Source organism: Apteryx rowi, unplaced genomic scaffold, assembly GCF_003343035.1.
Source record: "Apteryx rowi isolate R43461 unplaced genomic scaffold, aptRow1 scaffold_471, whole genome shotgun sequence".
Classification (NCBI taxonomy): domain Eukaryota; kingdom Metazoa; phylum Chordata; class Aves; order Apterygiformes; family Apterygidae; genus Apteryx; species Apteryx rowi.
This window is the reverse complement of record NW_020450729.1, coordinates 350,753-375,934: the sequence shown is the minus strand read 5'-3', so window position 1 is coordinate 375,934 and position 25,182 is coordinate 350,753. Positions and strand designations below refer to the sequence as shown.

General features: G+C 48.2%; 1 protein-coding gene across 1 annotated transcript in view; it reads right to left on the bottom strand.

Annotated features, from left to right (window-relative positions):
- MYO7A (myosin VIIA) overlaps positions 1–25,182 on the bottom strand; it is a 70,823-nt gene that overhangs the window by 28,885 nt on the left and 16,756 nt on the right. Inside the window, exons 10-25 of the mRNA XM_026078159.1 lie at positions 24,708–24,784; positions 23,631–23,750; positions 22,166–22,308; positions 21,503–21,713; positions 20,863–20,998; positions 20,058–20,164; positions 17,067–17,123; positions 11,421–11,558; positions 6,639–6,797; positions 6,200–6,292; positions 4,825–4,919; positions 3,432–3,516; positions 2,311–2,529; positions 2,029–2,136; positions 1,230–1,439; positions 469–672 (exon numbers count right to left, since the gene is read on the bottom strand). Coding sequence (XP_025933944.1) covers positions 469–672; positions 1,230–1,439; positions 2,029–2,136; positions 2,311–2,529; positions 3,432–3,516; positions 4,825–4,919; positions 6,200–6,292; positions 6,639–6,797; positions 11,421–11,558; positions 17,067–17,123; positions 20,058–20,164; positions 20,863–20,998; positions 21,503–21,713; positions 22,166–22,308; positions 23,631–23,750; positions 24,708–24,784 — 2,162 coding nt within the window. The remainder of the gene's footprint in view (positions 1–468; positions 673–1,229; positions 1,440–2,028; positions 2,137–2,310; positions 2,530–3,431; positions 3,517–4,824; positions 4,920–6,199; positions 6,293–6,638; positions 6,798–11,420; positions 11,559–17,066; positions 17,124–20,057; positions 20,165–20,862; positions 20,999–21,502; positions 21,714–22,165; positions 22,309–23,630; positions 23,751–24,707; positions 24,785–25,182) is intronic.

Sequence of the window (25,182 nt, the reverse complement as noted above, 5' to 3'; positions counted from 1 at the left end):
CTTGGCTAGGAGATGCCACCCTTATAGAGAGGCAGCTACTGACAGCATGTGTGCTCCTAGCCAACTGCAAAGGAGAACCACTGTGAGGGCAAGATGATGGACAGATGTTCATTACAGCTGTGCAGGTTCAAYGTAGTTCTGCTCTTGAAGCGGCGGTTATAGGACAAGCATTTCTCCTCTGTTAACTGTCCATGCCTTGAGCCCCACAGCACTTCATTAACAGTCTTAACACAAATATCAGGGYACAGAGATGGGCTCACCACTACGTCCCTCTAAAGATGGTTGTCTTTTTATCAGTGCTGAAAGCATGCTGGTGGGASAGTGTTTGCTGACACCGCTGTGCTCTCCATTGAGCTCCGAGCACACCAGTATATCCCAGAGACAAACTGGTGACCTTTGGATGAAGAGCTTCCTAGACTTACTCCAACCCATCCCACCCTGCTCAGGGGCTGTCATCCCCTGCCTCACCAACTGGTCTCCTTCATCTTCATGGTACAAGAGAGGTTGCTTGAGAGGCCGGCGGATGTAGGTGTGTGTTGTCGTGCCCTGGAAATACGTGGCGGCAAACTTGGCAAATTTGTACTCCGAGAGATCTTCCTCCTCTTCCTCAGGGAGGGGCAAAGCTGCATCAAGGTCTTCTTCCTCCAGCTCCTTCTGTGCTCGCTCGAGATCCTGGCAGGGAAGGACATGTCAGAYGTGCTGCATGGCTTTGGATACTGAACTACCCCCTCCCCTTGGCTCTGACTTCTCTGCCTGCCTGATTTCAGTCATGAAGGAGGCAATGGTGTGAAATACAGCTCTGGAGTCCKGGCAAGGCTGGAGTCCCGAGGGTCATGCCTGTGCCCAGCAAGGTCCCCAGGGCAGAAGGAGAAGCACTGAGCATGGCCCCACTCCCAGCACAGGGGAAAGGGGAATTGAGTTAGATGTTGTGAGCCTTAATAAACCACAARGGAGCAGATCTCAAAGACTACAGGGCCTCAGTGATCGTGCAGCGATGCTGCTCCCCTCCACACCACAGCCCTAGAGAAGGCTTGCAGATTGCCTGTCTGTCCCCGTCCACAGCAAGGCGACCCTCTGGGAGTGCCCAGGGCCTTCCAACCATGCAGAAGAGCCTGGGCTGGAAGGAAAGCTTCAGAGCCCACCTTCAGATTGCCTCTCTCTACCCTGATTCATCAATGTGTTGCTAGTGCTTTTCATGTTGTCGCCAGGCCCGTGCATTTCTCCAATACCTCAAAGCCATTGGGTGCCTGTCCTTCCTGGCCAGGCAGAGAGGAGGTTGTCCCTAGGAATCCAAACATTTTGTCCACCATGTCCGAGTCGTTCACGGGCTCATTGCGAGCTTTCTCCATTTTTTCTAACAGCTCTTTCTTCCGACGGGCTTCCTCCTTTTCCTTTACTTCTCTTTCTGCATCTTCCCGGGCCAGCTGGGCCAGGCGTACCTAGAAGAGGACAGTTGCAATGACTAAACTACTCCCTCCAAAGGGCTGTCACTAAATTCTGCAAAGCCTGGCTTAAGAAAAGCAGACTGGCCTGTACTTAGGGCATTATCCCAGCAACATGACTTGGAGCAAATCTGTAACATGTTTATGTCTCAGTTTCCTAATTGCAGAAGGACATAGCAACAGCATTTTCTCCCTCTTTTTTGACTGTTTAGGGTGTCTGGTCTAAGAACAGAGACCATCTCTGACCCTTCTTTTTATATATACATATAAACCAAGCAGGTATGTAAAAACACACACACACATTGGTCTATACCGTGTCCCAGTTCCCCCTTCAGCCTTTATACAGTAGCAAAAGCAAGTGAAWAATAAACACAATCTCTGTCATTCCTGTGCAGCAGATCAGAAATTCCGGAGCAGCTTCAGCCTAGTTAGAACACAGAGGGCTTTAGTGAATTAAATACAAATAGCTCAAGCAGGGCAGAAATCCCCTAGATATTTTTGGCATTTCCCCCTCAAAGGAGTAGAATCAGGGCCTGAAAATCAGAGAGAGAGAGARAGACCCAGAAAGAGGGCAGTCACAACATACTTGGTGTTTCTTTTCTGCTTCCTCTTTGGCTTTCTTGGCACTCATCTCCTTTCGGAGTCKCTCCTCTTCCGCCAGCCGAAGTTTCTCTGCTTCCAGGCGTCTACGATACTGGGAAATAAACACGAGAGCTCTTCTRAAAAGACATCTACTGCTTTTTGTAATTCTGTTGTGCTCTTTAAATACCGACCCCATGAGCACATGATGCCAAAGCACACGGGGTTGTTTATATCCCCTCTCCCTGCCTCCGTTTCCCACGACCAACCTGTCCTCCGTGGTACTTACTTCCCCCCGAAGGCGCTTATACAGCCTCCGGGCAATCATGCCCCGGGCATACGCCTGGATGGTCAGGACGGCCCAGAGGCGGTGGCGGAAAGCCCTACGGACGAGGTAGCCCCGGCACCGGGCCTGAAACTCGATGATCCTCCTGCGGGCCATGTGGTACCGCTTGTGGAGTTTGCGGGATCGGTAGAGGGCCTGCAGTCTCAGGAAGCCGATCCGCATCTGCAAAAGGGAGCAGGATGAAACCACTCCGCCGCCCGGGAACTTGCCCCCCCTAAGCAGATTTCCCTCCTTAATCTCCTGCTTGCACGGCGGTAAATAAGAGCAGCTGAAAGCAGCCACCACCAGGACAAGCTTTTGGGAGGGAGGTTCTCTGAGAGGGTGGAGAAATGCAGGGCTCTGGCTGTTGCACTCGTTAAAAGCCCAGGGAGGATGAAGGCTGATTCTTCTCCACTGAGTCCTACAGAGCTTCTCCCCTTGAGATGCCTTGAAAGGACTGGTTCCACACATCCAGGTAGCCGCAAGTCATAAGGGCTGTAGCCATGGAGGTCCAGCATCTCCCAGCRGATCCCCTGCTAAGCACTGCTCCTGCAGATCTCCTGCCTGATTGCCAAGGCTCTGGATCATGGAAGGAGGTAGCATCCTGACCCATCTGGAAATGGCTATTCCTATCATGTTGCAGGCTCAGGGGATGATACTGGGACTCTTTGGGCTGCAGTCACTTCCGTGCCCAGCACACTTCCCTGTGCCAGATGACCGCTGTTGGGTCAGATCCAGCTAGGACAGGGAAGAGAAGAGGGCCATGGACTGGGTTGAGGCCGAGAGAAAGCTATGACTGCGGATGTGGTCAGGCCTGGAGGTGGATAGGGCCTGTGTTTAGAAGAAGCTGCCCTTCCTGCAGTCAGGCCCAATGTTGCTCCTGAGTTTTCAGTCCCCTGAGAACTGGGGAAAGACCTTTAAAACCCCGCGTGACCATTCCTTGGTTAGCWGGTGAAGGCCAACCCAAACCCCTCCTCAACACGGTGGGGCAGAAGGAACTGGAAAGAGCCAAGAAACTCTTATTTAGGTGCCTGGATGAATGACRTAGGATAGCAGAGGGTGTGAGGAAGCACCCCAGTACTTACAGCACCGTAGTTCTTCCTGCAGTTATGTCCACGCCAGTATCTCTGAATCATCAGGACTGAATTTCTCACTTTCAGGAAATTGGACCTGGAAAGGCATTTGAATCACTTGCCTCTGCGGTTTGGCCGCGAGTTATTACCTCCCGGGCCTCATTCTTTAGAGATTTGAAACAGAGCAACTGGATGGAGTAAACACTGCATCTTCTGCCTGATAATGTCTCCTCCCCCAGCTCTCCTTGCCTTTTTGAGGAGGTCTACAGGGGCTTTCCCTGGTAGGTCTCCACCAGCCCATCCTGTCAGCTTGTGGGAATGGGCAGAGCAGCCCAAAAAAGGGCAGCAGGAGATGCTGGGAACGGTCCCCTCCTTTCCCCCCTTGCTGCCTCCTCTCTGATTTGAAATCTCTTGGGGTGCCCACTCCCCGCTCTTCAGTCCCAGACACCTGAGAATGGATTCAACCTGATCCAAACCTAGGGCAAGGGACAAGACTCCCGGTGGTGGTGGGAGCTGAATGTAAGACGCTCTCTGTGGTGAGAGCTAGAGAAGATAACAACTCACTTGCTGGCAACAAGGCACCAGGTTCAGGAGCAAACTACAGCAACACCACCCCTTTAACCCAGTCTGCCCCTTTGCCCCCTTAGCCTGGTCTGAGCCTGGGCTTGGACACCTTAGGGGCATTGTGAGGATCTGGAGGTCTCTCCAGGGTTTCTGTGGGATGACAAGGAGGCTTCTCAGCACCTGATTATTTGTCGCATGCCTTTTCTGCAAAGTCCAAGGCCCGACCTGAATCACAGCTGTGGGTTGGGCAATCATAGYGCACAAAGCCCAAGAGCTGCCCCTCCTCCATAGGCAGAGCTGTCCCTCGTCCTCCACAACTGTGCCATGATGTTCCCATGGGTTACCTGTCCTCCTCCCAAATCTGTAGTGACCAGTTCACAAAGTGGACAGTCCTGGGGTCTGGGAGRGCAAAGTTACTGCACATTGTTAGTCCCAGCAGAGGCCCTTTGGCCCCACTGAGTCTTGCAGGGATCCCCACAGACTGGAAGGTTAGCGTTGCCTTCAGCAGGGTCAGAGTCCTGACTACTGCATTGGCACAACAGAAATCAGCTCTCCTGAAGGCAGCACTGAATGGGGACAGAAGGTCCTCTTCTTTTTTGTCTATGTTTGCAACTGATAATGCTCTTTTCCTTTGTGACTGCAGCAGCTCCAGTACTTGCTTTACCTGAGTGCCACCAAGCTGGGGCTTCCGCTGTCCCCGGTGAGGGAAGGGCATGAGCAGCTCCCACAACCAGCTGCAGGCATGGCAGGTTGGCCAAGCACCGAGGAAGCGATGCATCCCCAGGGAGCTGCTTGCCAGGTGAAGCAATCCCCATGGCCCACCCCCCCAGCTCACACTTACCTATCTTTAAACCCACGGACCACCTTCTGGATGAGGATGACTTTGTCCGTGATGGCTTTGTCCCTCTCGATCTCCAGCAGCATATCGTGGTGGTCCTGAGGGAGGAAATGACACAGCGCCCGTGCCTGAAGCTCCCTGCCCACTTGCGAAGGGGCAGAAGGGGTGGTATGAGGCCCTTCTCCGGGGAAGCTTCCAGGCCAAACCTCTTGGGACATTTTATATCCCAGGCATCACCCCACCTGCTCACTGGGGACACCCTAACATAAATCCTAGTGACCCGCTGTTTCCACTCCTGAATGAACCAGTGTGGTCAGAAGCTGCATACGCAGCACTTTATAGTCTGGAAGCAAACAAATTACGCTGCCTTTTCACACAGAGCTCCCTGCTAGTGCTCTCAGCCACGGGAGCAACCCCAGGGAGCACTGGCGAGATTTGGGAACGAACTCCTGGCTGCTTGGGTCCTGCCACTCCCTCCAGCCAAGACTGCAACATCTCCATACCCTAAGGACACAAAGGCTCCCTGTCATACTGAATTTCCTTGCTCTGTGGCTTTCCGATTCATCAGCCTAAACTTGCTTTTGATTCCTTCCGTGCAGTTTGTAACTCCAGTTTCTTTCCTGGCTGCTGCATGCTGAGCCCTGCCGCACTGGGTGCAACAGAGGCAACTCCACACATTTCCTGCTTTGCTTGACCTCACGCTGCCTTTCAGGGCCTCCTGATTTCTCCATTTCCTGCCCTGACAGCTGTGAGATCTTGATAACATGCTCTGGAAAGAGCGACTAGTGGGAACAGCTTCTAGGAAAGAGATGGGGGTGTTTGCACTGGCGATGGGGTGGGGGATATATTTTGAAATAAGTGGTCAGGATTTACAGCTGAGAACTTGCTGGAGAGAAGCCTCTGCTTCTGCACTGGTTCCTGACCAGTTCAGCCTTGTCGCCCAGAAGCAATACGAGAGCTGGGCTGTAAGGAAAGATGAGTGTGAACGGGCAGAGCTGCTGTCATTTCATGGGGCTGCAGGAGACCTCTGCAACATGGGCTGCTCTGTATTAGATGAACTGATGTGGAGAAGGAAGCCGTAGGCGCATCTTGGATCATGCAAGGACATACAGAATGCAAAGTGAGTCTGCTGTGATCTCGGTCCCTCTTTCTGCAGGACACCCCTCCTGTTGCCAAGCCTTTTGGGTGAAGGGAGATGAGACTGAGCAGCCACAGCCCTGCCCAGGAGGGAGAAGGCCGTGTGCCGTATGCACGCATCTGTGCTGGCAGATGGATTTCCTCCTATCTGGGTTACCATGCAGGGTGGAAAGGGAATTGTAAGAGGCCCCTTCTCAAACAAGGGTCCTAGACCACAGGCAGGACCTGGAGAGCCCCGTACCTTCAGGAATATCTTCGTCTTGCCAATCTGCCAGTCATCATCCTTCCCGAGCACAGCTTCCGCAATGCGCTGGCATGTCCCACGCAGGTCGCCCTGGCAGGAAGGGGGTGGGAGTCAGCAGGTACCAGCCTCACTCATCACTCCCCACCCCTGCCAACAGGGAGCCGTTCTGGTCTCACCTCCAGCTGTCGAGCTTCCCAGGGCTTTACTGTCACTGAGTGAGAGGGACAGGCTGAATACAACCCCTTGGTGCTCTGCTCCCTGTCCTTGCCAGCCCTGAAACCCTCCTTCCCCTATTTTCCGTGGAAACCCCACAACACTACTGTAACATCTGGGAATCAAGCGCTGCATGATTGCTTCTGGAGAGAGAATACTCCCTGTAAACACCTCTGGAGAGGCCAGCCAAGAGCAATAGTTTGCCGTGGAAGAAAACACTCACCTGCTTGTATGCTGGCTTCACCCCGGGCATGAGCACCCGGTACCTGTCCACGAACTCCACAAAAGTGTAGCGGATGGGATAGCCAGCCCGGCGGATCCGGATTGTCTCCATCATCCCTGAGTATCTCAGCTGACGGACACACAGCTCCCGGTCAAACAGCTGAGGAAGGACACGGTGGTTTATTACACACCTTGCTGACTGCTTCCCGGCCCTACCACTCAGTCTGCATTGGCCACAAGAAAGTGCAGAGTCTGAGTTTGTGTAGGGGAATGAAGTCAGGCATACACCCCAAACCTTCACTCAGTGGCCCCAAGGCTATCACGGGCCTGATCCTAGGAACTGCTGAGTGCATTCGCCTCATTCCCCTTCTTTAATTCCCACTTGAAAAGTTGGATGTGCCCTACAAATTCTGCAAAGGACTGAAAGGAGAACCAGAGAGCACCATGCAACGGTGAACAACATCACCTTGGAAAAATGGGCAGCAATGCTTCATTCATAAGGATCAAACCATAAACTCGCTCTGGTAATGATCACCGATGTTCATTAACTTCTGACTGCAGCTCTGAGCTTTGCCGGCGTGATCACAGCACTTCTGTGCAGGCAGGGCAGTAGCATTTTGCAGGCAGAGGAAGCAGAGGAGCAGATCAGTGAAGGCTCAGACACTCAGAGGTTTTAAGGTGCCTACACTTGTTGATCTCAAGGTAGGTGACAGCCTAAAGTGCCACACGGAAGTGTGCAGTCTTGGACATGCCAAGCCCCGGGCTGAGCCTGTTATCATTAGACCACCCTTTACCCAGGAAGACTTCCGAGGTACTGARAATGAACAGGTCAGACCTGAGACCAGCTGAGGGATTTAGGGAAAGGACAAGTCTCAGACCAACGTCTGTGGCTGCTCCTGACAAGCAGCAGACAGTTTTAAGGCCGTATGGCAGCCATCGCTAGTAAACCTGGCCTGTTAGCCTTTTGTTTTGGGCACACYGGGGTGGATAACGAATGGTGCTTCTGCTAGACTTGCAGATCAGCTGCAGCAGAGGGAAGCTGAGGAGGATCCCTGCTGTTAGCTCAGTGCATCAGTGCCTAGAAGAGGATCCTAGGAGCACCCTCTTGCAGCCTGATTTGCTGGGAACATCAACAATATGTTCAACCCAAGTGTAAAATAAATATGCCTGTGTGAATTAGCAGAAAAATGGGGACATCCTCCAGCTAGCCCAGGTACTGTGGGCTGGCATTGCAAACATGCCCTGCTCTCTTCCGTAATCTTAGAGAAGATTTGTTAAAGCTTTAGTCTCCTCTACTTCCAGGAGGGAGCAGTGGCCTCATGTGCAGTCTGGTTAAGGAGGCAGATGAGACATGGGGCATCCCTGTGCTCCGCTGGGCCTCTGGGCTCAGAAAAGCCCGGGCTGTCCTGGGAACAGGCACAGTGTGGTGCTGGCACAGCACAGAAAGTCTGGGCAGCAAACCCCAGCCTGGGCCGAAGAGTTACTGCCAGGGTGGTATTCRTCTACCCTCCCTTCAGCTGTCTAAAACACATCATCTGCATGCTGGTCATCTAGGACYGCTCTGAAGTGAGAGGGGAGAGATGGGTAGACCACCCCTGCCTCTTAGATGCATCTCTTGGGACAGGCGCATCCACCCTCTGGATACACTCCTATCGCCTGCTCTGGAGGGAGATTTTTTGACTAGCCTCTAGCAGCCACTTAACTTTAAAAAAAGGGTTGGAGTGAAGTGAAACAAATACTTTTCCCAGGATAAGACACAAYGGATGAGTGAGAAGAAGGCAGAAAGCAACATCGTCCAGATTTGGTCTCGACCTGTCCCTATCTAATGTGAGTTTTGGGGACTGGGGACAAGATAAGTGCAGAGGTAAGTGTTGTCTGTTCCTCTGTCTTCTCCTTCCGTGAAGCAAAAGAGCTGAATCAACCTGCAGGTGTGGTAATAGGCCTGATGTGGCTTTAGCATTACTTTATATGCGCTCTCATTCATGATGTATGGGGAGATTCGGATATACTTGAAGGGAAGCAAAACATTCCCTGATTAAACAAAATAGGAACTCTCTGTGCTACGAGAGCCCATATCGCAGACCATATACTTCTTTTGCTACCAAACGCAGCACCCTTAGTGGCATTTCTCCTCCGTATAGAGAGGGATCTGGTGGGGCAGTGAAGCCCAGGCAACTCGCAGAGTTCAGTTAGATGGACATGAAGAAGAAAGGTGCATTCCTCATCCAGAACCTGAGTCCACAGRCAGCCTGAATGCAGCAGGATCTGGATTAGGATTTGGATTAGGTGGTACGCGGGCCGGCCGCCATTTAGGGCTCCCAATAACCCTGCAGAGTTGGAAGGGCTCGTTCCTGTTCGCTGTGCATGGGCTATGACGTGCTTCCTGGTGTGAGGGCCGTACGAGGCATCCTGCTACACAGGCTACTGGCATGGGTTGACAGTCTTGTCTTTCTTTGCACGGTTTGTTACTTAATTAATCCCATCCATTTCTTTCTGATAATCAGAACAACAGAGCAATACTCAGAAAACACARTGTGGAAAGATGTACAGACCCGGAGAGCTCAGTCCAGCATCCCAAAGCAAACAATATATATATTTTTTTCCCCAAAGCAAATTTTGGAAGGAAGCAAAAGTTTTCAAATAACATAAAACAACAAACAGCCAGGACTTTCCACTGACCTTTCATTTCCCACTATCCCATTTCCTATCACTATCAGTACACTTTCCTTCACAGCCTGGGACAGAAAATGAACTCCCAGAAAATGTTCTCTTTTGCARTCACCCAGTGCAGCTCTGTGTCCTGTTATCTGGGATTTTTTTTCCTTTGTATTATTAAACCAGAGCCAAAAATAAATATTCCCTTTTTAGCAAGAAATTGTATTTCATATCTTACAGCACTACAGTCCCTGATTCAGTGTTAGTTCATCCGCTCATGCCTCTTATGCAGAGATTAATTTCTTTTTGTCTGATTCCTTCAAGCTTTTAGCCGTATTTATGTCCCACTGAAAATCTTGTAGATAAGTGGGGTGAACAGAGACCTCTGGCTTAAAGCTTGCAAGAGCTGGTCAAATATAAACTCGTTACATAGGATGCAGATTGGGATGCAGACTGGGGCCCAGACATCCAGGCACACAAGCAGCTTAAAGCTTGGGCATCAGGAATGATTTGTTAACGTTAGTTCAGGATGCACATYTATTTCTTGACATCACCCATTTTCCGAAACGAGGCTTTGGTTTGAACTTGGTTCAGATGATAATCTCAATGGTTATATATTAATCCAAAGCATTCCTTGAACGTGCCATTAAGTGCCTTTTTTGCACTCACCAGAAACAGAGCAAGGACACAGTAAACTGCTCAGAGAGAGCCACCAGTCTTTTTGCCCCTCACTGTATTATTTTCACTGAATAGCAAAAATAAGTTTCAAACAGACAAATTGCAGCAGCTCTGAAATTTGGTATTTTATGTTTTTCGCAACTCAGTTGAGTTTTGCTAATGGACGCTAACTTTAGATGAAGATAATYGGCAGATTACTCACCACCAGTCTGAGGTACAAAAGCACCAACTATGGGCAAAATGATTCATAGCTACAAATAGCTGAAATTCTTRTTGAGTAAAACTGCTCAGTAAAAGYATTATCATTAKTAGCAGYGGTGAGCAGCTAACAGTGRTCGCTAATACCAGGGTCCAGTCCTGCAAGGTGCTGACAGTGGGACTGGGGTGTTCAAAACCCATTTTATTATCCCACTTTCCTTGCAAAACTCTTGAGTTACCTCTGTGAGCACTGTGTGTGCTCAGAGGGGTCAGAGGGATTTACAGCCATCTCCTTTCCTTTCATTTACTCATTAAAGTTTGTCCCCAGGGTTTTCATTGCTTTTGAAGCAAACACAATAAAAGCACCACTTTTAATTGACCGTCAATTATTTTTAAGTTTCTGAGTAATTTTTTGTTTTCTTAAGTCTGCTAGAACATCCCGCTCAGTATAACTGTGTTTAACAGTACTCTAAAGGATGTGGAGGAACTGGCTATTGGCTGTTCATTCAGTCAAAATATTAAATGTTGTAATAGCCCTCTCTGTCACAGCCTAACTTCCCTCTCCCTGGGAATCACAGCCAAAGAATTCCTCTTACCTTTCCTCTGTGCTATTTAATCTCTCTTCTTTTTTTTTTTTTTTTTTTTTTTTTTTTTTTTTTTTTTGTCCTCAGCTTTTTTAATCATGCTGCTGCAATTTGTGCAAAAAAGTAGCTGAAAGGCTTTAATAGGAGTGAAACCAAGTGATATCCCCTGGAGTCAAAGAGCATTTTGTAGAAAACACCTGAAAGAGGGGGACTATTTCTAGAGAACATTGAACACCGCAATATGACCAAACGCAGAGTGACATCCGAGCCCTACAGCTCAATCCGAGTCRCTAGGAGGGAGGCCTCTAGCCTCTATAGAAATTCAGAGGCATTTTCTATATGAGAAAGGGCTGCAGAGTGAATTCTTTGAGGCCAACCTTGGGAAGAAAGGCGGGGGGCAGGACCTCTCTCCGTAAAATATTTTGGGGCACCACTGGGTGGCAAAGAAAGCATCCATCTCTGCCAACCCTTCTTTGATGAGCTTTGGTACCTCCGTGGCTTGCAGGAAGGGCCATGGGTTGGTTTTCCAAACACCCAGGGTCCATCCTGACTCCGCCAACATCCCAAAGAGTTTTAGCTTCAGCGCATGCAGGACATGCGAAACAGCCGAGTGACCCTGTGGCCAAGCTCGTAAAAGAACCAGCGAGAGAGAGAAGAGCAGGACTTACCATGGGCTTCTTGTACTCATTGGGCTTGATGCAGCGGACGAAGAAGGGCTGGCACACGCTAAGAGTCCTCATCAGCAGCTCCAGGGACCGCTTGAACTGGCTGCTGAGCGTCGGCGAGCGCTTCCTCGTCTCCGCTCCCTGGAAAAACCACAGCGGAGCGGGCTCAGGAAATGAAAGGATAACAGCGTCTTTCCCCTCCGGCCGCGTCGCTGGGAACCTCCCGCAGCGGCGGGCGGGCGGGCGGGCGGAGGGAGGAGCGGGGGGCTCACAGCTGCGGGCGGAGGGGGCCGGGGTGGCAGGGCAATGCGTCAGCAACGGGGCAGGGGAGCGCTGGCAAACGGCCCTGGAGGGCGCGGGGAGAGGAGAGGGCTTGGCTGCGAGGCTCCTGGATTGGTCCTCGCTGCTCCGCTTGCAACGGCCACACTCTGTCAACCTGCTCCCGACACCTCTAGTGAGGGAGAGAAAGTGCAGGAAGGCAGCAGGCCCCGATGCCGCCTTCATCTGGCGAGGAAATCTGTGTTTCTCCTTACCAGCGCAGGCAGGGGAGCATTACACCGATGCCGTGTTTTCAATTTCTCCTGCTTGAGCCTCCCCGTGTTACTGGCAATCCCTACTGCCCTGTGCAGAGCCATTAGGGAGATCTGCCCGTGAGAGCAAACTGTCCCTTCCAGGCCTTCAAAAATCTCTGTACAGCGACTCGGAGCATGCATTCACTCATGGATGCTCCCCAGATGCTCCGTCATGTTGGGCCCAGCCTCTACTGCTCCCTGGGGTATTGGATCAGCCTGGAGAAGCCCAAGTATGTCGATAGATAACCCAAGAGCACGTTCGCTGCAGTATGACCCTGGAACAGCTCCAGAAGGTGCTGATAAGGTCTACTTGCTTTCCCCAGCCTGCACGAAAAGGGTTTAAGTTGGGGAAGATTTTAGTTGTGTTTGGAGAAGAATATTTACTAGACCAAAGGGGAGGGCATTTAGGGGGAATCAGGATGATCTGGAGTATTTTGCCTTTTCTAACTGCTTTGGTTAAACTAAAAATCAGGTGTAGAGTTTTGGGCAAGTGTTTCTTGAGCAGAATGGAGAGGCTCCTCTTCAATAGCCACTTCTCCTTGCCCTGTGAGAACAACCTCGTAAACTAGCTCCAAACAAAACAAAGCCCCAAGCTTGCTTTATGAGTCAATCACTATGACCTGAGCTCAATTAATGACCTGAAATACATACTGGACACAGTGACGCTGCATGTCTTGGTAGGGTCTGGTGTCCAGGGAGCCTTTATAGAGTAGCAGGTACTGCCGGTGGGTTGAAGGAGGAGTTGGGCACCAGGCTGCAACTCTCTCCAAACCAAAAATAGGACACACTGTGACATGACCTGACAGCCAGGGATTTCCCAAAGGGAAGATTTCCAACAGGCCTTTAATGCACATTTCCTCCAAATTTCCTGTTCTTTGCAGGTGGTCAAGCCACGCATGGAGTCACAGAGTCCCCATTTTCACTGGCTGTACTGCTATGTTTTGCAGACTGGTGAGTTTTATTTCTACTTTCATTGCCAAAATCTGTATGTGCTCTTTAACGTATAGCACTAGTCACTCGTAGTTAACATCCGCACCCCCCGAAAACATAAGGATTTTGCATAGCTCAGGTTGGATATTATGATAAGACAAACCCAGTTGACACAAACAAAGTCATCATGGAATTCCAACAAGGCAAGTGAGCAGAGGAAACTCAGCTCATGCACACACCGGAAAAACCTGGCCCACTCATCCTAGAGAGCRTGGGGGGCTAGCAGTGATCTGTCCTAGCAAAAAACCTCCCCTGAAGGATAAACGATTAACATGGTTAATGTAATTAATGGATGTAGCTGTTACCAGCAGAGTGCTGTGGAGTCAGGCGCTTGTATCTTGTTCGCAGATTTAATGAGGAATAGACTGTGTCAGCAAGTATCTGAGCATGGATAGCTTTGATTAATGTTGTCTTGCCACTTTGCTAATTATATGCAAGCGGTCACCTCTACATGACATAAGAGGATGGTCACAGTGAGAGGGGATAGAAGCAGGGACAGATGCAGCAACGAGGCTGGAAGCAACTGCCTGTTTGTCAAGTTGGCCAATTTGGTCTTGGCTGGGAGAGGCCGTTGTTCGGCCATRGTGGTAGGAAGGGGCAGGTGCAAGACCTTGTACCAAGGTCTCCTCTAAGGGAATGCATGAGCTGTTTGCTCCCAGGCAGCAGATCCTGCCTCTCTAACTTGCTAATTCTTTGCAATTCTTCCTCAAGTGCATCCAACCTCTGGTAAAAGGCAGAGGTGCAATCTCCACTGAATCAGCAGAGCAGTCTGGCCTCATCCTGTCCTGGGGGAGTGCTCTAGACCACACCATCCCATTTATTCACCTGCTCCCTGGACCTGACATTGGCATACAGACCCCTCAAGGCTGGGAGGATGTTAACTGGACTTTCAATGACACAATGAAGCCTCAGGCAAGTGTTTTGCTTTGGCCTCCTCCTGCATTGAGGAGGTAATGCCCTTGAACTCACTGTTTCCTCCTGCTTCACCTCAGCACCAGTGTGAGAATCACATCTCCTCCCTTTAAGTCCAACAAAAAGGCCAAAAAAGGAGTGGAACATCCTGACAGCTCAGCCTAGTGAGGCACTGGAAAATACAGGCTGTACTGCAGAGGAGGAGCTTTTTAAGTTCAAAACGGTCACAGTCCCCACAGCCTGAAGGAGAAAGCTGAATAGACACTGCTTTTCTCCTGGACAGAYGTGTCTTAGCTTTCAGACTCTGAGACTGCAACGTCTTTGGGACAAAAACTATCTCTTTGCCTGTGTTTGTACAGAGCCTAGCACAGGAGAGGATGAGATATGTGTGCCACGTGGAAGGACTAGCAGGATTCACAGGTACCCAGTGAGCTATAGCCTGGACTGGAGCACTGAATTCTCRCTCAGCCTGTGCTCAGCTTCAAAGGGAAAAAAAGAAAATGAAAAAAAAAAATAGGAAGAAGAGAAATACATGATTTACAGAGAAGCACCCTCTCAGAAGAGAAGTTCAGAAAGAGGTGCCGACCAGCGTGACATTCAGACATGCTCCAAAGTCACTTTCCTCTGCCACCCGAAGGCAGCCTGGTTTTAGAGGCCCAGAGGTGTGTGTGGCTGTTTACAGCAACATAAGGACAAAAGTCAAGGCAGAATATCATCAGCAGGACACAAGACAGACATTTCCCCAGCCCTGGGTGTCTGAGCTCCTCAGTGGTACAACTGGAGCRTCAGGACAGCTCTTAGCATCAATGWGAGGACATAAAATCTATAGGGACCTATTCAGATCCCTTCTCTTGTTGTCCTGGACACTTCTAGGTACTTATCATGTGCCCAGAGCCAAGAAAGTGGTAATCAGGTCAGCCTGTCTGCTCCCTGTGCAGTCAGTGGATAMAGGTGGACACAAAGCTGTGTTGAAYTGGACGGTCTTAACACAGACCCAAAGCTCCAGCAAGGGCAAACACTGGATTCTTTCCTATGTAACATTCAAACCAGTCCCAAGTGAATAGCAGCTAAGAGAAAGGCAAGAAGTGTTGCTGAGCTAGAGATGGCAGGCGTGCTCCTGCTGTCCCTCTACACCTTCTCCTCCCACTTTAAGAAGGCGGCTGTATGGTGTGCCAGGAACACTGTGCTCAGCACCAGGTGTCCCAAGGAGATGGCGATCTTCCTCAGTAGGAGGAAGGCCTCGTATTTGCAAAAAGGAGAATYACTTAAGGTGAAGTAGGGAAGGAAGGAGAAGCATGCACCACTGGCAACACTTTGGGGAAAGGCTCTGGAGAAATGACCTTCCTTGTACCTCTTTAGGAGTAGAAGGTCACTAAATTGGGCATCTCTCCAGTGGCAGAATCGCAATCATTGCCATGCCAACACGACACAGTGTGTCTCAAGCCCCTCTCTGAAGGCTGGGGGCAACGATGCTCATTGTTTGTTACGTAAAAAGTCATAAAAGTGGCTTCCGTATGACCACTGAAAGTTGAGGCACTCTCACAGCAGGTTCTGTGGCAGGTGACAAAGAGACAGTCATTCTCCTAAAGGCTGTACAGTCCGGAAAAGGCCTTTGAGATGCAAAGCTGACACAGGCTACAGTGCTGAGTATTACTATTCTGAACTAAAATCCCATTTTGTACAGCTTACTGATATTGATACCTTTGGAAAACTTTTAAACCTGACTGTTCCACCCTTGCCTCAGTGACTAACAATTAAGATCAATTATTATTCATTGGAAAACCTACAAAACACAAGGCTGTATTATGAGAACCACCACCACCACCACCACAACAACAATAAAACGCATAGAAATGTAAGTGCTAATTCTTCCATTTCTCTATATCTCCTGTTGTTCTCTTCAGCAAAAAAATATGGGCCGGAGCATTCCTAATGGATTTTGTATAACAATTCTCACCATATCCTAGTCCAGAGGGGATTTTTTTGGCATGTGGTATTGTTACAACCCTAGAGAGGGGCCCAAAGAGATGTTGCTATCCCAACTTTAGTTTGCTCAGAGAGGCTGTGGAGTCTCCATCCTTGGAGATACTTAAAAGCCATCTGGACATGGTCCTGGGCAACATGCTCTAGGTGACCCTGTTTGAGCAGGGGGTTGGCCTAGATGATCTCCAGAGGTCCTTTCCAGCCTCAACCATTCTGTGATTCTGTGAACACTTTGCAATCATGATACAGAGGGGGAAGGAGTCCAGGTGTGGAACAAATGGCTTTGGGTCATTTTGGGTCAGGTCACACTCATTGGAATTCCAAGTCCAAGCACCCTGAGTCACTGCAGAGACAAGAAGGGTTAAAATTCAGCCCCATGCAAGAATCTGGATTTTGAAAATCAGGTCCATCTCTAACATAGTCCCCTGGCTATGGGAAGATTGTCATGGAAATGTGGGCAGAGTCACACAGCTAGCATTATGAAACCTTTAGCACGCAGTATGCTACCCTATGRCCAAATATCTAGCAGGAAAGGTTTGGGAAGTCATCAGAACCAGTTAGGAGACTAGACACATCTGAAAAGACATAAAAAAGTTGCCAAGAATCTGGTTGAGTGCTGCAAAATTCAGTATTTACTGCTCCTTTGAAGGCATAGATCTGAGCTCTCACTTGAACAAGACCTAAAACCACCCATAAAAATGATAGCATTTCCAAGCAACCCAGAAATGCAATCCAAGTGTCTCTCTTTGCACATGAACTGTCTAATTTCCCACCCCCAAAAGGGCAAAATAAGGCCAGATTCACAGCTGTGTGGAGCAGCAATGTCCCACTGAAGCCAATGRTGGCACAGTGAGAAGACCAGCTAAACTCCATGAATGATTCATCTGAAGTTAATTACAGTGACTCAAACATCAGGAAAAAAAATCATCTTGGCTCAGGCTGGTTCTGATTTTATCCAAACCAAATTCCCATCACTCCGAAGCTCTTCTACGTTGAATCCTACAAATACACGGCACAAATCATATTGCTGTAAGTACCGAACGAGCCCTAAAAATGCTTACAGTCACATTGGTCAATTAAAACAGATCCTCTACAGATAACACAGGAAGAGGAATAAAGCAGCAAGAGCAAAGCACAATCTTTGCCAAGGAGAGGTGAATATACAACAGAGGAACTCATGTATTTGTTTTACCTTTGGCGTGGGTGTGGGCGACTGGCCAAAAGTGCTGGATGCATAGCCACAGAGAAACTACACGAAACACAGATTAAAAAAACAAAAAAAAAAACAAAAAAAAAACAGAGACAGAGAAGAGCAAATAGTGAAAAGAAGGAATAACTGAAATGTGAGCCTGACACTGTTAGTCTTGGAGGTCCAGCTCTTATAACATCTCACAAACAAAATGTATTAATTCTTAGATTTTGTCTATACCCCTCCTGTCTTTTCCCCTTTCTCTCCACGTTCMCATGCCTGAAGCTGAGGACACCATCTACCTTCCAGCTCTTGCCACTTGAAAACAGCTCTTCTGCACCCTTTGGCCTCATTCTTTATCCATCCACTCTCAGTCCTCCCCACTTCCCTCTCCCTAGCCCATCTCTTCTGTCCTTTGACCAGTGCTCTTAATAGACAACAGTTTGGAAGACATTAAGGAAAACACRTTTTCACAAAAATTCTAAAGAAATAGAATTCCTCCCTTAGCTTTAATCCAATTAATTAGTTTCTACAGAAATGAAGCTTTGGTCGAGRGGAAAACCCCCAGATCTGATGTTTGTTTTTCCCTTCATCTATTTCCAGCCTCTTATTTCTGTCCCCCACTGCTCCTTCTACCTCTTACCCTAGCAAGTAATACTGTCAGATCATGCAGGCCGATAACCGAGAAGTATTGTGTATAGTTTCCACTGAATCTGTCATTTCGTATGTCTGTACAAAAGACACTATTCAAAGTAATGCTCCAGTTGAGCAAACACATGCAGATAGCTCTCCTCCGTGATGGGCATGCACAAACCAGGCTTAACAGCCCAGTGTGCTCCAGCAGTATCCAGTTCACCACACATAGGTTCCACTGCGCACGAAGATTAGGTCATGTTTCAGGGGCCAAACAGTTACTACAATATTCAAACATACACTGTTGGATAGTTTTCAGCCTTTTCTGATCTGTGGTTCTCTAAAATTTCTGGCATAGAAGGATCCCACTAGAAAGCCTGAGTGCTGCAAAGCAAATACGAAGTTTTCGCTGACTCTTCACGAAACTCTTAAAGAGCTAATCCATAAGCTCCCAAGGACCAAAGGTTGGAAGCCACTGAGCAAAGTGCCTCATAATTTTATTTGCCCTCAACAAAGCAGCCACTGGTCTCTTCCTAGTGGGGAAAAGTTGTTAATTTGATTGACTGGGCCTGAATGTCTCTGGGAGGTTTACCCACAGGTTGTCTCCCTGGTGCTCAAGGAAGGTGCGCACACTGCCAAGAAGAGCCTTGCCGCACACAGTCAGTGCCTATAACCCATGCTCACCCACTCCTTTTGGGGGAAGTGTTTGAAGAAAGAGGCTGCAAAGATTATCAAATTTTGGTGGAAGGCAATGGCAAAACCAATTGAACTCTGCGGCAGGTCCTGTTTGTCTCAGCAGTTTTGTTTGCATAGTGTTTTTAAAGCTTGGTAGGGGATCCCYACTCTCCTAATTTACACTAACATTGTGCATTATCAGGGGAGCTAGAACACGCAATGTTTGCTCCTCTTGCAGCTGCGTGTATGACAAGTTACAAATCTACCATTCAAATAAGAAAAGCAGAGATCATTAAAGTATCAAAGCACAAGGACCAACATTAAGGATGTATTCTTAAGGTGCTTAATGATAAGACAGTGACTAAAACTATGAAAGGAAACTATCTCAAGAAAGTGCTCTGACGCTTTAAAAGGTCTCAGTTCTTAGGTCTGAGACAATGCCCACGTGGACATTTCAGTTTTGCTGAGACATACTGCCAGCATCTTTTAAAGCTGACAGCTTGGTAGGTGTCCTAGGGAAGAAGTCTGCATGACCGTGTAAACCTGAGAGCTCCCTCTTGTTAATTCCCTAGAGTGCATCTCTGCACTACCCAAACAAGCGAGAAATCATTTCCAAGGTGAACTGCAAAGCTCGCACAAAAATAAAAAAAAAAAGGAACAAAAAACAAAAAGCAAAGGAAATGGCATCACTGATGCTAAGGGAGTTATCATCTAGTTCAGCAAAAGTCTCCACATCTGGGAATAGCTCTAAGCCTACCAGGAGTGTCATGCCAAYTGGTAGCTTAATTGGGGCTGATAAACCTCATCATGTTCCTAATGAAGTCAAATGGTATTGATCATTCATTTCAGAAAGAGCAAAGCTGAATGGCTACAGGTTAAGAACAAGGCTTACAAAAATGCCTAAAGCACATTTTATGAAGTTGCTTAGGAACTGAGGCATCTTCTTCCCTTAACAATCAAGGGATTAAACATCTAAATTTGTCTGGCATTCCTGAAAATCCCTAGGTCCCTTGGGCCATCAGTGGAATTGGCTGGCAAATCTAGAAACAGGACTCCAAAACTTAAAACACTTGATTGCTTTAGAAAAGTTTATCTCCACATCTGGCATCCTGTGGCTTTGCCTAGGGAAGGACTGGAGGATTTGGCCACAACGACCTGTGTGTGAAGACTTTCAGGTTTTGCACAGTTATTTTTAAAGCCTGTCACTTCATTCCACTCTGGTCTATAAGTATTTAGCATTATTTTTTGACATTGGATCTTTAGCTCTTTCAGAGCAGCCACTTGGTTTTCTTTTTTCACTCTATTATACATACATACATATATACATATACACATACATGTGGCCTATTCCACAGCAGCAGCTAGTTCTTCCTCTCTAGAGTTTCTATGATCACAAACTTTATTCTTCCCATCTGTATACTGCGTATTGCTCCCTAACACAACTGTGTCTTGTTCCCCACACAATTAGGAGCTGAGTGACCACAGCACGAAACAGTATTTTAGGAACTGAACGCAGTGTTAATGCAGTGTCACACTCCTAGTTCACTATCTGATTGTTCACCCACACTAACAGGTTCAAAACACACCCAGTATCGGATCAGTATGACTCTCCAAATCTTCTGTCCCTTCCAGGAAATGCCCCCCTTCTGAAAAGACCCAAATGAAGATCTCTCCAGCCTGCATTACCATTGCCACATCTGCTTGGAAGATCTGCTTGATGAATTTGTTCTTTGAGGAATGCACCAGCTGAATGATGTCTCCATGCAGCGTGTCCCTGTTTTTCTCCAAGAAACCTAGAGGAATAATGGGACAACACATAGTTGGGTGACACAGCCAGTATGTGTCCTGCAAACAGCCTCTAGTCACTGGGCTACTAGCTTTTTTGGGGGAGGTCTCCTATATGCAGGAAACCCTAATGCAAACGTGCCCTTCAGCTTTACAGGGTTGCTTAGGAGCCAGCTAAGGACACGCTGCACCGTGCTAGGACACAGAACAGCAGCCAGTYCCCTCCTGAGGAGTTCACGCATGAGAAGGCCAACACAGGTGTTCAGACGTGTCATGAACCCCATGACAGAATTAAATGCTCGTGTTAGAGCCACGACTTGGGAGGGAACTGGCTGGATTTCATCAGGGAAGACTGAACAGAAATGGGGGAGTGGGCAGAGAAAGGGGGGGACCAAGGGAGGAAGACAGAGGCACATCTTGAGGCTGGGTCAAAAAATGCATGTGGGGCTTTTGCCTGCAGTTCTGACATGGGCACACACAAGTGAAAGAGCACAAAATTTTGCAGCTCCTGAGCGCTCCCAAAGGGCCAAGCCATTGCAGCCGGCGAAGGGCCACAGCGGCAGGACCAGAGGCTACTGCCCAGCAGTAGGATTATAGTGTGTGTGTGTATATATGTATCAGCAGTATAACTACTCCAACACAGCAGCAGTTGACCTTCCCCCAAGCATCCCCTCACACCGGCAGTGCCCCAGGAGCCGTGCCATACCTTTTGTTTCGTAGTAAACGATCCCAGCAAAGTGGTTAATACCAAACTGGGTTTCATAGTTGTTCTTCGGCGGAATATAGTTGGTGTTCAGCTTGTGCTGGGAGTTCAGCTTGTGTAACATTGTGGCATCTGTACCCTGTGCACATAGGAAAAGATCTGACATTTAATCAGGCTTTTTTTTCCTATTAAAATCATTTTCCAATCAATCATGTTGCATTTCTTTTTTGCCTCGGGGGACCACGTGCATTTCTTTTGATGAGAGATGTGTTGGAGTGCAGAAATTAAAGAAGAGAATTAAATACCTATGGTATGTCATGTTATATTCAAAATAGTGCTCCAAAGGGAATATATTTAACATTACTTTCTCTTAAACTTTGTCAAAGTCTGCTCTAGAGCCCCTTACAGGTGCACTCTTCCATTAGAAATGCTAACTTGCTCGTAACCATGACTGTAGTACAGGTGGAAGAAAATATGACAACAGTAAAAACTATGAATAGGTAACCCACTGGTGAATGTGTATTACATCTTTCTTGGTGCCAGATATGTGCCTGGTTAGACCTCCCATAGGATGCCACTGTGCAAATGCATAGTAGGTGAAAACAAGAGAGTCACTGGAAGCAGGACTGAGCCCTGAACGCACCTTGGGGAATTTGCTCTCCTCGTCAATGAGGGAGATGATGTTCATGGGCTTGATGGCAATCATGTCCAAGGCATCCTGGTTGTCAGTGAACTCAATGTGCTGCCAGTTGATGTTCTCCAGGTTGTACTCCTCCTGCTCTAGTTTGAAGACGTGGCGCACGAAGAACTGCTGCAGGTTCTCGTTAGCAAAATTAATGCAAAGCTGCTCAAAACTGTAGAGGTAAGGTCAAGAAATGATTAGTTTAGATCCACCAAACTTGATCCTTCTCCATTGCTTTCCCTGCCTGAAATGATACTCTCAGACCTTATCAACCACTCAGTAAGGTTGCTATTAACTGAGAACTGCTATATTGGTCCAGATTATCATTTTTTCTCCTCAAAAAAAAAAAAAAAAAAAACACAAAAATCTTACGTGTGTCCAGTCTGAACCCATCAGTTCAAGGTTATGTCCAATGGCTACTATGTGGCCAATACTTGAACAAATAAAGGAAATACCTTGTCTACTGCAACATAAAGGTGACTATTTCTGATCGTCTCTCAYCCAGATATAAGCCTCGTGTAGCCCAGTCCTGCTTATCTTGGGAGGGGTGATAGGACTGCATGACCCTGTGCTTGGGTGGTGAAGGAGGGTTAAGACCTGGGTCTCCTTTTGCAGGCTCCATACCTGTTCACAGTGAAGTTCTCAAAGCCAAAGATGTCAAGGAGGCCGATGGATCTCCTGACACTTTTGAGTTCCTGGGAAGGAGGTCTGTAAATTGCAGCATTGATCTTCTCCACGATCCACACAAAAAGCCGCCCATAAATTCCCTGCAATATCCCAAAGATGGAGCTCACTGAGACAGGTTTGCAGCGCACCCTGCTAGCCTGCAGCACCACTTCACCTGTGAAGGCACAGACACCCGCAGAGCATACCCAGCTACAGGACAATCCCCAAGGGACACATTCACCAACAGGCCAGTTATGGCAGACTCTCAGCATGGTAATAAACTGCAAGAACCACTATGTAGATCAGGGATAAGTGACCTGAAAGCCTAGAATGAAGACAACCCAAAACAAAATCCCAAATTTGGACACTCCTAAATTTTGGACCTATGTGCTTGCTCTAAATCTCCTYTGCCAGAAGTTATGGTTATAGGACAACCTAGAGTCCTTCCCCTGGTTTCTAATCATCTCTCTCTGGAGATCAGCAGAGCTATGTTACATTGTTAGGCAAGTCAAGGACTTACCTCCTGGACAAGGTAATGACTTTCTTAAATGTTCCAGCACTGTCCAAACAGTTGAGCTTGTGCTGTTTCAGTACTCCAAGAACTGTGTGTTTTACAGTGTTATTGGTTGCTTTTGTATAAACTACAGCAATGCTATCTGAAAGAGAGTCTGATGCAAAGGCCCATCACCACTGTAGAAGTCACCATCTGGATTTTCAGACCAGTTATGCATTAAAGCAGCTAGCCTGATCTACCAGTCCCTCACAGAGTGAGGGCTCAAGTTGGGCAGAGTAGGCCACCAAAGACCAGAGCAGCATTTGCAGCAGGCCACTGATGCTTGCATTGCAACCTTACACGGGGATGCAGACAGCACAGCAGTGATGCATGACCATCCCACGAACCTTCACTGACCCAAAGCTTTGTGTGATGCTCTCTGTAAGTGCTCTGGTGACTGCCAAACAACTCTATCCTTATTCCCAGGAAGTTTGGCTTTACTTACTGCTACGGACATGYCCAAATCCTGAAATTCAGGTGGGAGTGTTGCTTGTGTTAGTAGAATTGCTCTGAATTATGGCAGCTGAGGATCTAACCTTGGGGCTCAAGTKGGGACATTTCCCTGAAGCTGAGACAAGCTCAGTTTAGGATGCTGGCTCCTTCCATAGGTCACTCTTGAGTCTGGACAGGCTCAAGTCCAGATTGCAAAGCCCCTGAAGACCARGCTATCTAGACTACTTCCATCTCATCTTTCCATGCATCCCACTACGAACAAAGTTTCAAGGCRAGCAGGACTCATTCTGGTGATCTGAACTCACACATGCAAGACCAAGCAAGACAGTTTTCCTCAGGGATGGACGCTCTGGTCTCAAAACTGGCAGATTTCTTCAGCTTATCTACAGGAGCRGCAGGAAACATCCTAAGATTTACCTTTACAAAAGCATCCCTCACATCCAGCGCTTGTTCCATGCTGAGGGGGGTGGAGACGGTCTCGCCTCTTGTGATTATAGTACGGCTGGTAAGGCAGTTCATCACGTCCTGAGGGTCAACCTGGCAAAGGCACCACCAGACACTGTTGCTGACTTTATAACACAAGGGGCTTTATAAAGACTTGGGCTAGTGGCCTGATCATGTACAGCCAGAGAGGAAATGTGTGGCCCCCCCACAGCTGGAAGCAAGTGACTTCTTTTCTGTAACAGGGCAAACATCCCAGTGATGTCACAGGCATTTTCGGAAAGACTAATTAATATGTTTGTCTTTTACTATGGAAAGCGTTCCTGTGAGTTAGTGTCAGATATTACTAAGGGATGAGGAGAGGAACTGAAAAAGCAAAGCTTGCCCTAGGCCTGCAGAGCCATATCCTGCTAGCACCAAAGTAGCTTTGCACCCCTTTGACCCCTTTTATACTGCTGAGTTCAAGCCAGGGAAAGCCCCAGTCCTGGAAGCACATGAAAACAGCCTCTGGATGTCTGTGGGTCATATTCTGGGACCAACTGGAGCCCACAGAGAAAAGCTGCTGTCCGTGAGGAAGCCCTGTCGTATCCTGGGGAGGACACCAAGGAGTGCTCCAGCTTGTGGAGCTGTTCAGACAGTTTGCATGGGGATCATCTCACCTCATTTCAGACACACACAGTGTAGGTGACATCTCCTTCTCAACTACTGTAATGAACTCCCTTTACATTCAATGAGAGAAACAGGCTCTTTTAGGGAGTGACCTTCTTTGGACGTCATTTTTTAGGATGACGTGAACTGTGCCCCAGAAGTGTCTGTTTCTCTCCAGTGTTGCAAAGGCGAGTTCAGAAACCAAGCTCAGATGGAGATACCTACCTTCATGATGCTAGTGCAGGGTAAAGTATGGCTTACCCAGGCCTCTTTCAGTCTCCTAGAGCTGGCAGTGCAAAGAGAGCCTGGTTCAGATGAGGCTTTCCAAGCCTTGCCAGAATATTAAGAATCCACAAGCATGGAAACAAGCTGAGAAGGGGACAATAACACCACAGAGCCACTCACCTCCAGCAACGATGCTGCAGTGATTAATGATGCCGACTGAACAACCTCACAGGCATCCAGGTTGTCATAGGTCCGAGCTAGAAGGGGAATGGCACAGGGAAAGCCGTCAGCAAGCAATGCAGCTGTGCAGAAGGTAGATGGGGTGGGGAAAAGGCCCTTTGCCACTGCCTCCACGTGATGCCATTGCCTGCAAGGGACCTGTATTCTGTTCTGCTAGACACCCTAAATGACTTACACCAACCTTGGGTAAAAGTATTTCTAGCATGTAAGTGCTTTAAGCTACGTTCTGTTTTCCAAAGAGGCTTTTAAATCACCATGTCATTTCCTTTGCAAAGGCATATCCAATCATACAAGCACTTCCGAAATACTCCATTAGTCTTTCCTTGAAAAACCTGAGTCTAATGAATAGCCTGCGGCCGTATTCAACCTCCCTAAATTCAAGAAAGGTGGATGTCACTGAGACTGTCGCAGTGAA